The sequence below is a fragment of the Hypomesus nipponensis genome, chromosome 4 (genome assembly GCF_054491055.1).
Source record: "Hypomesus nipponensis isolate SF chromosome 4, ASM5449105v1, whole genome shotgun sequence".
Classification (NCBI taxonomy): Eukaryota; Metazoa; Chordata; class Actinopteri; order Osmeriformes; family Osmeridae; genus Hypomesus; species Hypomesus nipponensis.
In genome coordinates, this window is record NC_140364.1 from 3,051,675 (window position 1) to 3,063,734 (window position 12,060).

Consider the following 12,060-nt stretch of genomic DNA (forward strand, 5'->3'; position numbering starts at 1 on the left):
GGGGGCTGAAGGGCTGAGGGTGGGTCGTCAGAAGGGCTGAGGGGAGGGGGGGGGGGGCTGAAGGGCTGAGGGTGGGTCGTCAGAAGGGCTGAGGGGAGGGGGGGGGGGGGCTGAAGGGCTGAGGGTGGGTCGTCAGAAGGGCTGAGGGGAGGGGGGGGGGGGCTGAAGGGCTGAGGGTGGGTCGTCAGAAGGGCTGAGGGGAGGGGGGGGGGGGGCTGAAGGGCTGAGGGTGGGTCGTCAGAAGGGCTGAGGGGGGGGGGGGGGGGGGGCTGAAGGGCTGAGGGTGGGTCGTCAGAAGGGCTGAGGGGAGGGGCAGAAGGGCTGAGGGGGGGGTCGTCAGAAGGCAGCTGTGCACAGCTGGTCCACCAACAGGGTGTGTCAAGGAGATGCGGGAGGGGAGGAGACGCCATCGGAGATGACCGGAGGAGCAGCTCCTTGTCCTGGTTAAGAGGCGGCCTTCGTCGGCAGACAGGCCAACTTCACCTTTGTCGGCGGCTGATCCACCACCGGGACAGGCTGGGTGATTGGGCACCTGCTGCCTGTCTCTCTGCTGCCCTCTAGGCTCCACACGAGGCATGGCGGTTTGTGCTTGGATGCTTTGGCCTGAGAGGGGGACCTCTCTGAACAAGCTGATGTACCTTTTGCAGGTTCATTTAGATACTTAAGATACTGTATATTCATTCGAGTATACTACTACTCTGCTATTTTGTGTATCTGTTTAGTCTGCCATGGGCAGGAAGTGCTGATGTCATCGTGTCCATCTAAGTGCTTGCATGGGTCTCACGACACTGTATTCTGGTGTAAAAGCTTGGCGGGGGGGTTGGGGTTAGGGTTAAGGATGGAGCTGGGGGTTAAGATTGAGATCTGAGCAGTGGGGGTTGAGGTTAGGGGATGGAGTTTGGGGTTCAGGTGAGGGGGGTGGGGGTTAAGACTGAGATTTGACGGGTGGGTAAGGGGTGAGGTTTGGGGATGCAGTTGGCGGATGAGGTTAAGGGGGTCGAGCTTAAGGGTGAGATTTGGGAATGGAGTCGGGGGGGTTGAGGTTCGGGTGATGGGGGTTCCTAACCAAGAGGGAGAGGATGTTATTCCAAAATCCATTCACACACTGTTAAGAACACCGTGGCAGGCAGGCCCAGTTCTGATTGGCTGGCTTCTCTGATTGAAGAGCATGCGCTAGATTGCAGCCAGCCACATCAGTGGAAAGTCACATGACTTTCCTTTTTCTCTCTCTCCCTCTGACATCACAAAGCACCGACACCGACAGAACTACCAGGGTAGAAAAAGATTGAAAATCCTTCCTGTTGAAGGCAGGGGGGGGGGGGGGGGGGGTAGTACTGGGAACCCGGACTGGTTCCAAACCCGTAATACTCCTCCTGGATCCTCCAGAACCCACAGGAGCAGGCCTCGTTCCAAACCAAACCCCTAAGACCCGCCCTCTCCAGCACTGGTGGCCAATAGGAAGGTTGAATCGGGAAGGTGGAAGTCATAAAGGCCCCACCTTACACCACAGCAAGGATGGTTAGCGTCCCATGACTAGGATGCAGGGTTTAGTGCCTATGATGCAGGGTTTAGTGGCTAGGATGCAGAGTTTAGTGCCTAGGATGTAGGGTTTAGGCGTTGATTTGGAACAGCACGCTTATCTGAGGGGCTCAGAGTCACCTCTCTTGCGTCACTCACAGTTACACAGACAAACATGCAGTTTAAGAGTCACAGAAAAGGGTTAACAAACTGCCCTTTTCCATTGTCAAGTGCATGGGCGGCCAATGGAAGGTTAGTGGCGGTTTGGCTTCATCTATCCCGATTGGCTCTCTGCGGCGCCAGTCTAGGATTTCCACCAAACAACAAATGTGGGGGGGGGGGGGGGGGGGAGGAGTTAGGACTGTGGAGTGATGAGTGGAGTAGGGGGCGGGAGGAGGGGGGCTCTAACAGTCTGTGGGTGAGGGATGGGATCAGGATGAGGAGAGTGTGTGCAGGGGGACCAGGGTCAGGGTCAGGGCTAGGGCCCCCCTGTCGGTGTGCTGTCCTGGGCTGACTGCTCCTCCGCCCCCCCCGGGGCCTGTCCAGTCAGCTGGAGGTCTGAGTGGGGGTCGACGGGGGTCAGGGTGATCTCCATCTCGCTCCGGTCCTCCAGCACCTGCAGTCGCGGATTCCTCTGAATCACCTCCACCATGGTCCTGCCCCCGACCTCCCACCCCGCCTGTCCCACCGGGCTCTGCAGGAGCAGGACGGGCCTGGGCGCCCCCTCCTGGCCGGCCTGGCACTGCACCACCACCCCCCGGGGCCCCTGGACGGCCCCCTCTCCCACCAGCCCCTGCTGCTCCTGGATCACAAACTCCAGCAGCTGGGAGGAGGCGGAGGAGGAGCAGGCCTTCTGGATCACGCCTCCCGTGATGATGGAGGTCTGGGTGACGGCGGGAAGAGGAGGGGGCGGAGGAGGAGGGGGAAGGGCGTCCTCCGGCCGGGCCTTCCTGGGACGGCCCCTCTTGCGCTTGGGAGGGCCCCCCCCGGGGCCCGAGGTGCCGCACGCGGCCAGGGGCGTCTCCGCCGCCCGCTTGGGTGCCGCGCGCGCCCGCTGCACCACGGAGGTCACGGCGGCGGGCGCCACGGTGACAGGAGGGGGCGGGGCTTTGGCCGACTCCCTGTCGTACGCTAGGCTGACGCTCTGGGGGAGGATCATGAGGGGGAGGGCCCCGCCTTGCTGCTGGGGCAGGGTGGCCATGGCGATGACCTTGACCCCGGAGTCCTTGGGCGCGAGCGAGGGGGGCGAGGAGCGCACGGAGAGCTGGGTCTTGTCGGGCACGGAGCTCCGGGGGAGGAGCTTGGGGTAGCTCTTCATCAGAGCCTCCACCTGGAGGTCGCGACCCCCGGGACGAACCAGCTCCTGCCCCTTATAGGCCGGCTTGTCGCTCGGCGGCGGTTTCCCCGGCGACGACTGCTCTCCGCCTTCCTTCTCCCTCTGGGGAGGAGACAGATTACATGCATCAGTGAACCTCAGCAACTTATAAACACACAGGTATACAATACACAACACAAGTGCACAGAGTGTACAGTACACAGGTACACAGGTAGTACCTTCAGTTCAGAAGCACTGCTCTCCAGGTCGGCCCCTCCCCCCTTGGACTGGGAGGAGTTTTTCTTCAGCACCTTGGCAGGCTTGGCTGGGCCTCCTGTCAGGACAGCATACTGTTACGAGGGAGGCGTCAATGAACCTGGCCATTGTCTCCCTACGCCTTCCAGGCAACTCATACTACAGCACCACCACCACTTTCAACGACAAGAACCACTTATTTCATCATGAATAAGAACACAGAAGAAGCAGGAACTATCTAAAAAGTTTTACAGCTACATCTACAAGCTACATCTATAGCTACTACAGCGACAGCTACGTTTAGTTTGCTAGGCCAGCTAGTTTTCCTCTCTGCCTGATTAGCCAAGAGCTACGGTCTGTGAGGGGACAGGGGCGGGTCAGGAGGGGCAGGGCAGGGAGGGCAGGTCAAGAGGGGCAGGGCAGGAGGGGCAGGGCAAGAGGGGCAGGGCAGGAGGGGCGGGGCAGGAGGGGCAGGGCAGGAGAGGCAGGGCAGAAGGGGTAGAAGGGGCAGGAGGTGCAGGGCAGGAGGGGCAGGGCAGGAGAGGCAGGGCAGAAGGGGTAGAAGGGGCAGGAGGTGCAGGGCAGGAGGGGCAGGGCAGGAGAGGCAGGGCAGGGCCTACCTGCCAGGGCGGCGGAGGTGACAAGCTCGGCCTGGCTGCAGCGAGGGTTGACGATGTGCTCCTGCACCAGGAAGCGGGCGATCTCCACCACCGTGTCGAAGGAGCGCTTCAGGATCTTCTGAGCCCAGTCACAGATCAGCTCACACGCCGCCTCCGTCACTTCCTGTTTGTACGTCTGCACCAGCTCCGTCAGCTCCGACTGGAGGAGGGGAGACAGGGGAGAGAGGACAGAGGACAGGGGAAGACCTTCACTTATCTGGAATCACTGTAGCGCAGTGTAACTTACTGTATCTATCTATTTTAGTGCAGTGTAGAGTAGTATATTGCAGTGCAGCAGGGTTCCCGCGGGTTCTTAAAAAGTCTGAACTTTAAATTTAAGGCCTTAAAACGTCTTAAAAACCGCCATGTTCTCATCCAAGGTCTTAAATTTCATTTAGACAGGTCTAAAAAAGCTGTTACCCTCGTTCATTTACAGAAACTCTGGCAGCAGAAAGTTGTTACAAAGTAGCAAAAAACAAAGCGGAGCTCTAGAGTCTTTGCTACAAACAAAACCAGCGGAACGCTGTCCTCAGAACATTGGTGGGATATGTACATTGGGGATACGTACGCCGTACAAATCCTGTGATAAATGCAATACCTGCCCGCGAAATACATCTGTGTCTCCTCAGAGTTTGTTAAAGTTCGGCTACGTGTGGAAAATGGGAAAGTGTACTTTCAACGAGACATGGCGAGATCACAGCGATTTCCGCTGTTGGTTGCAAGCGGTACCCAGCCCCAAGTACGAGGCTCGCTGCAAACATTGCCAAAAAATATTAAATTAGGTTACTAATGGAATTCATTGAAATAAAATACTTTTTTCAGAATTTCTTTGATTTGAATATTTTTTGGGTAATGCGTCGTGTAGGTCTTTCAATCTTTATGGTCTTAAAAAGGTCTTAAAAAGGTCTTAAATTTGACTTTCTGAAACCTGCAAGAACCCTGTGTGTAGTGTAGTGTAGTGTAGTATACTGAGGTTTATTGTATCTTTGTGTAGTGTTGTGTAGTGTAGTGTAGTGTAGTGTAGTGCATCTTAGTGTAGTGTAGTGTATCTTAATGTAGTGTAGTATACTGAAGTGTAGTGTATCTTTGTGTAGTGTATTAGTGTGTAACGCGTACCGGGTCATTTTTGAGGTCCAGGCTTGGCAGTAGAGGCATGTTTAGCACAGTCTTCCTGCGAATTCCACTATAGCAATACGTAACTACCCGTTAAGGAAGAGTCAGTCACACGACTTTTCAACAATTCCAAACACGTTGACAAACACACTGAGCTACTAACAAAACAAAAATGTACATTGCACTAGACCTCATTTTAAGAAGTCTGAATACCAAATGCATCTCTCCTCAATCCAACCTTACAGTCATCTTACAGTTTCCATGTGTGTGTGTGTGTGTGTGTGTGTGTGTGTGTGTATGAGGTCAGCGGTGGAGACCGCTGTCCAGCAGCAGGATATTTGGACTGGCCCCGCCCTCCCAGCCTGCGAGCCTTGATGTTGGGGAAGATGTCTCGGATGATCTTCCCAAAGTTAGCAGCACTCAGGGGCCTGTGCTGCAGGTTGTCACAGTATCTTCTGTGGGAGGAGAGGAGGGAGGAGTGTGAAGAAACATGCAGTCATGTTTCCTTACTACTGACCCCTAGTCGCTGACCCCTGACCCAGTCCCTGACCCAGTCCCTGACCCAAGACCCAGTTCCTGACCCAGTCCCTGACCCAAGACCCAGTTCCTGACCCAGTCCCTTACCCTTGACCCCGGACCTAGTCCCTGACCCCTGACCCAGTCTCTGACCTCGTCCCTAACCCCTGACCCCTGACCCAGTCTCTGACCTAGTCCTTGGCCCCTGACCCAGTCCCTGGAGGAGGGGAGCCTACTTGTACGTCTCGTAGACGTCCTGCTTGGGCAGGCAGGTGTCCGCGTGCTCCTCCAGGTGACTGCGGATCCAGTTACAGGTGTGCAGCTGGTCGGCCGTGTTGAAGGAGCTGGAGTCCCCTCCTGGTCCTCCTCCTCCGCCACTGCTACTGCTGCACAGGGAGGGACATGAGTGGGCGAGAGGGACAGAGGAGAGCAACGTCTCCCCGCGGACAGGGACAGGGACACAGGGCCAGGCAGCCGGGTGGAGCTGCCATGGCCAGATGTCCCAGTGTCGGGCCAGCTCACCTCTTCTCCCCAGCGCTGGGTCCCGAGGGCAGCTGCAGGTAGAGGTACAGCTTGTCGCTGTCGGAGAAATGCTGCACGTCTTTCTGCGCGGGGCGAGGAAGCGAGACAGCAGAGACGTTAACCATCACTGTATCAGGTGAAGGGCCTTGAAATAAGGGCTTTGAAAGACTAATGACTACTTCTAAATGCTAATAAATACTTTGAAATGCAAACTCTTTCTCTGAGTGGTGGGATGCTTACCAGGATGTTTTCCACTTTACCCTGGACGCTCTTCCTGGAAGACCAATTACACTTGAGTTAAGCACGACAGACCCATGGCACACACTCGCACCAGACACGACCGCCCAATCACACGCAAGAGTTAGAACCAACAGACCAATCACTCTTGAGCTAGACATAACAGACCAATCACACACACACACACACAAGTTCGACATGACCGACCAATCACACACCAGACTTGGACCCAACACACCAATCACACGCAAGAGTCCTTCCGGCGACGGGAGGTGGAACTTACGACACGTTGCTCCCCAGCTTCTGCACCATCCTGCTGGGCTCCGTGTCGCCCTCCACCGCCTCCAGCCCCTCCCTCCTGGAGGGGTCCGCCTTCAACCTCTCCTCCGTCATGGTTGGCTCATGCAGCGGCGGCAAACCGCTCCCTGAGGCCTCTGGGAAATACCAACAGCACAGCCGGGTGACATCGTATCCTGCTTTGACCTCATTCCGTCCAATCCCTGTGGTGGAAAGGACACCCCCCCGCCCAGGTATAGCTCAAGGAAGGTGAGCCAAAGACAAGGGTCCTCGAACACAGTGTAAATGTTTAGGCAGAGAGCTATGGCCTACCCCAAAGCATAACTCTAGGGTGGCGCTCAATGGCTGTTTTTGATCCGTACCATGTGACAAGAGTCAAACCCTCCGACTTTGGTCCGTGGGAAGCTGGAACTGGACGGCTGTTTCGATAGCGACACTCGTGATCACAATGAACAGTTGTCGACAGCCTCGTCTCCGGCCCCCACCCCTGAATCGACCTCACGACAACATCGTCTGTATGTGTTCAGACAGAACGTGCCACCTCCTTGTGCAGAGTTAATCACACCAAAGACAGTCTTGTGCTCGTGTTTTTTTCCGTCTCTCAGAGTGAAAGCAGAGACCGGTGGTTTCTCATCTTGACTATGCCGCGTCATCCGCCCAATGACACTTGTGCTGTCTAAGTTGTGTTAGTCCTTCTCGACCACATCAGCGACCAAACAGACACGCTCATGTCACAACATCAGTCCTGCTCAGTGTCACTACTCTGTAGAGATAGGATAAATGAGAACTGCATAGTGCCGTTTCATGAACAGTCTATAAAAACTCGAGGCTTTCAGACATAAGTCTTTGTCAAAAGGGAGCAGACCTTTTCTCACTAGACCAATCACCTTATCTCCAGTGAGACTATTTGGTTGTGTTGTCACATCCTCAGTTGCTAAATGAATACTCGGTTTTATTGAAGAGTTATTTTATTAATAATATTATTATTATTGTTAACAAGTCATTACGAATGCGTTATAATTATTGAGGTCACATTATATAAAAAATGAGTTGGTAGAGTAGCAAGTCAATTTAATTTATTCGAAGGGAGATAGTGAACGTAAATCTCCTAATGTTTAAAATGTCAATAACATGTATTATCTACCCCATATTTAAATTGTAAAGATAACCCAAGTGCACTCCAGCAAGGTGAAATAATGCTCTAACAACGGCTTCAGAGACACTCCCACTACGGTGCCGCACTCTAGGTTCGGACAAAAATAAAAAACGGGAGTAAAACAAGAAATACCAGCATGCCTTGTATGCTGCATGGTTATAAATGTAGGGGACGGGGTAAGCGACTGAGCACTCAGCGTTTCCCTTAATAGAACTATGATTGAATGCTTTTGTACACATGGAAATTAGGAATGGCGCATTGACTGTTTTTAGCCATGACCGTCTCTGTCAAGCCTTCTCACGCGGCTGTCACTAGCACCAGCCGTAATACTACGAGTAGGGGAGGCATGATGTTGGTCACAACCCGCACCTGTCACATCGCCCATACATAGAGCGATCGGCTTCGCTCGCATATCGATGACAGTTACTTTCTCCGTGTTATCTTAAGCTTATTTTCATCATGTGTATCTTTTAAACCGATTCCTCATTCATACAGTGGCCGTGCGCGGTCTCTTCCCGCTCTTATGGATTTGCCCACACCACTACATGGTCTGCTAGCTAGCCTCACGCTGGCTGTCAGTGTCACATACAGAGCTAGCTAGCCACCTAGTTATTCAAGAATAAGCATGCAGACATGCGAGCTATTACAGTTACAACTCATATAGCTGCATACGACAAGCAAACAACACACGTAGATAGCCAGCAATACATTTAGTTTTGGTGTACAGAAACAGCTGTCTAGCATTGTAGCTACGTTAGCTTGCATAGTAATTCGCTCTAGCTAGCAAGCTGTCCAAATTGCTGTCCAAGCTAGCTAGTAGTGCTAAGCTAACGGTAGCAAGCAATGAAACACCTTTAAAAACATGACTTTTGACAGAATTCAAACTTGAAAATACAGTCTATGTGCAGTAGTTAAACAGGTTGTATTATTATATAACATATATGTTAAAACACATTCGAGTATTTATTTTGTGAAAGAAAAAGAAAGTACCTGAGCCAAAGATACAGCAAAAATCCCCTTTCAGATTTTTTTGTGATTGGACAACTATGTCATGTCTGCCTGACTACAAAGCAAACGTCTATTCCAATTGGGTGATTGTTCCACATCTACATGGATACTAAGATCAACTTAAATTCAATTGGTTGAAAAGCTTTATTTTCCTGCTTAAGAATTTTGTAATTGGATGCCTTTTCTCGGTCTGCCCAGTAACTGAGCTTATGAATCGTCTGATGAAATCTACCTAGGGACAAACATCTGATTGGATATCACATTTGGAATATATCTTTTAAGGTTGCCAGTGTTTAGAATCCCCGATTTTAGTTTTCACTTCATATTAAGGGTTTGTTGTATAGATCTTTTGCAAGGCAATGATACAGTTCCACCTCATACACTGCAAAAATATTTTTCTATGTATTTTATCACAACATTATGTTCTATTTAACCATTATGTCTCCAAACACAAAGTCATGACAGAGCAGAGAAACAAGAAGTGAACCTGGCAACGTCGATACACAAAATGTTGTGTCGTCAGTTCCGCCTCATTCGGCAACAGCAAACATGGACCCCAACGGTGTAAAGCTAAATTTCTGGGAGAATGGACCAAAACCTGGACAATTTTATTCATTTCCTGGCAACAGTCAGATCCCAGGATGCGGTCCTGTAAAACACACACTGTATGTAAACTCTTTTATTGACTTTTATACGTTTTTTTAAATCAGATTCTGCCTAACAAATTGGTCCGCACTTTCAGTTTCCTCAATGCACTGCATTGCTGTATCATCATGGTGGTTGATCGCTAGCACAAAAGTAGCTTATGAGCTAGCTAACAGCCAGCTACTTTGATGAATAGCGAAGTTATTTATCGTAGTTGGTCTTTAATTGATTCTAAGCAACTTCTGTTGGTCGAAGCTTGTAAAAATATAAAATCAGTTGAATACATGACTATTAGTCTCCAAACTAAGTATAGTTAGCTAGCTACCGGCCCACTAGCTTCGCTAGCCAGCTAGTTAGCTCAAACGAATTGTCAACTCAGATTCCTTCCGTGGTGTTTATAATCGTTGAAGGATACAGGATCCAGTCGTTTCATTAACTTGTTCATGTCATACACATTTAATACCTGTTTTATTAGTATTTTTTTAAATGCAAGTGCAGCTATGCTGTCCCTATGCAACACGATCAGTCATTTAACAATATGAACTAAATTATCCATCTTTACACCTCTACTCCTCCCTTTGGTCCATCTTACTCCAGGAACCCCATGGTGACGGGTACGTCAGTACTGGGCGTCAAATTCACAGGTGGCGTCATCATCGCGGCCGACATGCTGGGGTCCTACGGTTCTCTGGCGCGGTTCCGTAACATTTCCCGTCTGATGAAGGTGAACGACAACACCATCCTTGGGGCTTCAGGGGACTACGCGGACTATCAGTACATGAAGCAGATCATTGAGCAGATGGTGTAAGTCTTGGCGATTGGGGGGTGGCGGGGTGTGTATCGCACAGGAGAGGAAAGCATGATTTGGCGAAGATGGGAGAGGGAGGGGAGATGATAAAGAGCTGTGTGAGATTAATCGAGAGGTGAGGAGCAGCCATTCAACATGAATGGGTTCAGTAAGGTGACTGGAGATGGTTAAACAAAAGCTACTCATAACTGGTAGAGTCCCATCAGCGTGGTCCACCCGCAGCCATGTGGAGCTCCAGTGACCCGGTCGTGTGTGATTTGTGTCCCAGGATTGATGAGGAGCTGTTGGGAGATGGCCACAGCTACAGCCCCAAAGCTGTCCACTCCTGGCTGACGAGGGTCATGTACAACCGGCGCAGCAAGATGAACCCCCTCTGGAACACTGTGGTCATCGGTGGTTTCTACAACGGAGAGAGGTGGGCTATCCTGGATCTCTCGTCACCTACTAACTAGCTTAGTGCTGGTTATGCCCAGGTGAAGCAATTCACCTGGAGAAAAACGCATAACAGGCCTGGGTCCTGGCCCATAGTGTGTGTGTGCATATTCAAAGATATTTCATCAGTTAGCTAGCAAACTCTAAGCTAGCTCGCTTCATGAGCCTGCTGTTTTGCCATCTCAAAACCATGTTTTTCCTCCAGCTTCCTGGGTTACGTGGACAAACTGGGCGTGGCCTACGAGGCGCCCACGGTGGCGACGGGCTTCGGGGCGTACCTGGCGCAGGTGAGGAGGCTGGCGGGACAGGGAGGAGATGCTGCGCTCTGAAGCGGACGCAGCGACGCGTCACCCACACTTCCATCACATTCACTTAGCAGCCCACTTTACCCAAAGCGACACAAGTCCTTAAGGAAAGGACGGCAGGAAATGAAGGATTAGAAGTGGATCAGAAGTGCAAGAAGTACATCTCGGCTACAGGGCACAGAGATATCTCAGCTACAGTGTAACAATAACATAGTACAGTGCAGCGAAACAAGTTTTCCTTGGAAAGGCTTCCTACAACAGTGCATGTGATGTCATAGCATGTGATGTCATAGCTGTGTGTGTTTGTGTCCCTACAGCCCCTGATGAGGGAGGTGGTGGAGAACAAGGTGGAGATCACAAAGCAGGAGGCCAGAGCCCTGGTGGAGCGCTGCCTCAAAGTGCTGTACTACCGCGACGCCCGCTCTTACAACAGGGTACAGCTCTCCTACCAGGCCTTCCTCCTATACCCTCCTCCTCCTCAGGGAATAGAATATATGAGGATGAATTGTCAGAAGACACAGCTTTCTTGAACTGCTGCACTGGGAGACAGTGACTCAACAGATCTGTTCTGGTTCCCAAGGCTTCCCTTACCCTAACCCCCATCCCCCCCCACACACACACACACTAGGTTCCTAAGCAGGTGTGGTTATTAACGGGTGTGTTTTTAACGTTATTTCAGCACGAGATCGCCATAGTAACAGAAGATGGAGTGACAATCGAAGGTCCTCTGTCCTCAGAGACAAACTGGGACATCGCCAACATGGTCAGGTAGGTCGTGACTCACACACCCGCACGGTTACAAATATGTCCTCGTTAAGGCAAACGTACGACACTTTGCCACAGGCTGTGACTCCTACTGTACAGAAGCAACAATCCAAATTATTTTCAATTTCCAATTCATACTGAAGCTCTGTAGCTTTTTTTTTTTAATGCTGTGTAATGTTGCATGGCAGGTCACTGGAATTGTACTGTCCTGATGACGCTATGCTACTCAATGCATGTGACCAATAAAGCACTTTGTCTTTGAATACTGTCAGATATATTCTAACCCAACGCCATCTTGTCTTCTCTTGCAGTGGTTTTGAGTGAAGACAGTGCTTCAGTGCTATACCCGCAGCCACACATATTTAGTCTGTTCCATGACATTCTGAAACGTTACCGCTTGGAAACACTGCTATGTCCCATTTAGTTATTTTTCTCCACTTTCCCTCTTTTGTAAAATGACAAATAAATGTTAAATCGTATCGTGTTTGATTCAATTCTTACAACAACAA

General features: G+C 51.3%; 2 protein-coding genes across 4 annotated transcripts; one reads left to right on the forward strand and one right to left on the reverse strand.

Moving 5' to 3' along the window:
* Positions 1-269: 269 nt before the first annotated feature.
* On the reverse strand, positions 270-8,990 carry rfx5 (regulatory factor X, 5). Of its 3 annotated transcripts, none has more exons than XM_084695709.1 (10): positions 8,579-8,990; positions 6,419-6,569; positions 6,139-6,172; positions 5,899-5,981; positions 5,613-5,759; positions 5,199-5,315; positions 4,864-4,942; positions 3,709-3,907; positions 3,073-3,167; positions 270-2,956 (listed from the first exon to the last, which is right to left on the reverse strand). In XM_084695709.1, exons 2-10 carry the CDS (start codon positions 6,526-6,528, stop codon positions 1,997-1,999), a joined length of 1,824 nt encoding a protein of 607 aa, XP_084551835.1. In that variant the 5' UTR covers positions 6,529-6,569; positions 8,579-8,990; the 3' UTR covers positions 270-1,996. The 3 variants fall into 3 exon arrangements, with proteins under 3 accessions (XP_084551835.1, XP_084551832.1, XP_084551833.1); XM_084695706.1 differs by having other exon boundaries at positions 5,613-5,762; XM_084695707.1 differs by lacking the exon at positions 8,579-8,990 and adding an exon at positions 6,795-8,552 and having other exon boundaries at positions 5,613-5,762; positions 6,419-6,635.
* A 114-nt stretch (positions 8,991-9,104) lies between these two features.
* On the forward strand, positions 9,105-12,030 carry psmb4 (proteasome 20S subunit beta 4). Its single transcript, XM_084695711.1, has 7 exons — positions 9,105-9,261; positions 9,839-10,045; positions 10,318-10,464; positions 10,687-10,768; positions 11,104-11,220; positions 11,466-11,554; positions 11,863-12,030. The coding sequence occupies exons 1-7, from the start codon at positions 9,146-9,148 to the stop codon at positions 11,873-11,875; spliced, it is 771 nt and encodes a 256-aa protein (XP_084551837.1). The 5' UTR covers positions 9,105-9,145; the 3' UTR covers positions 11,876-12,030.
* The last annotated feature ends 30 nt before the right edge of the window (positions 12,031-12,060 follow it).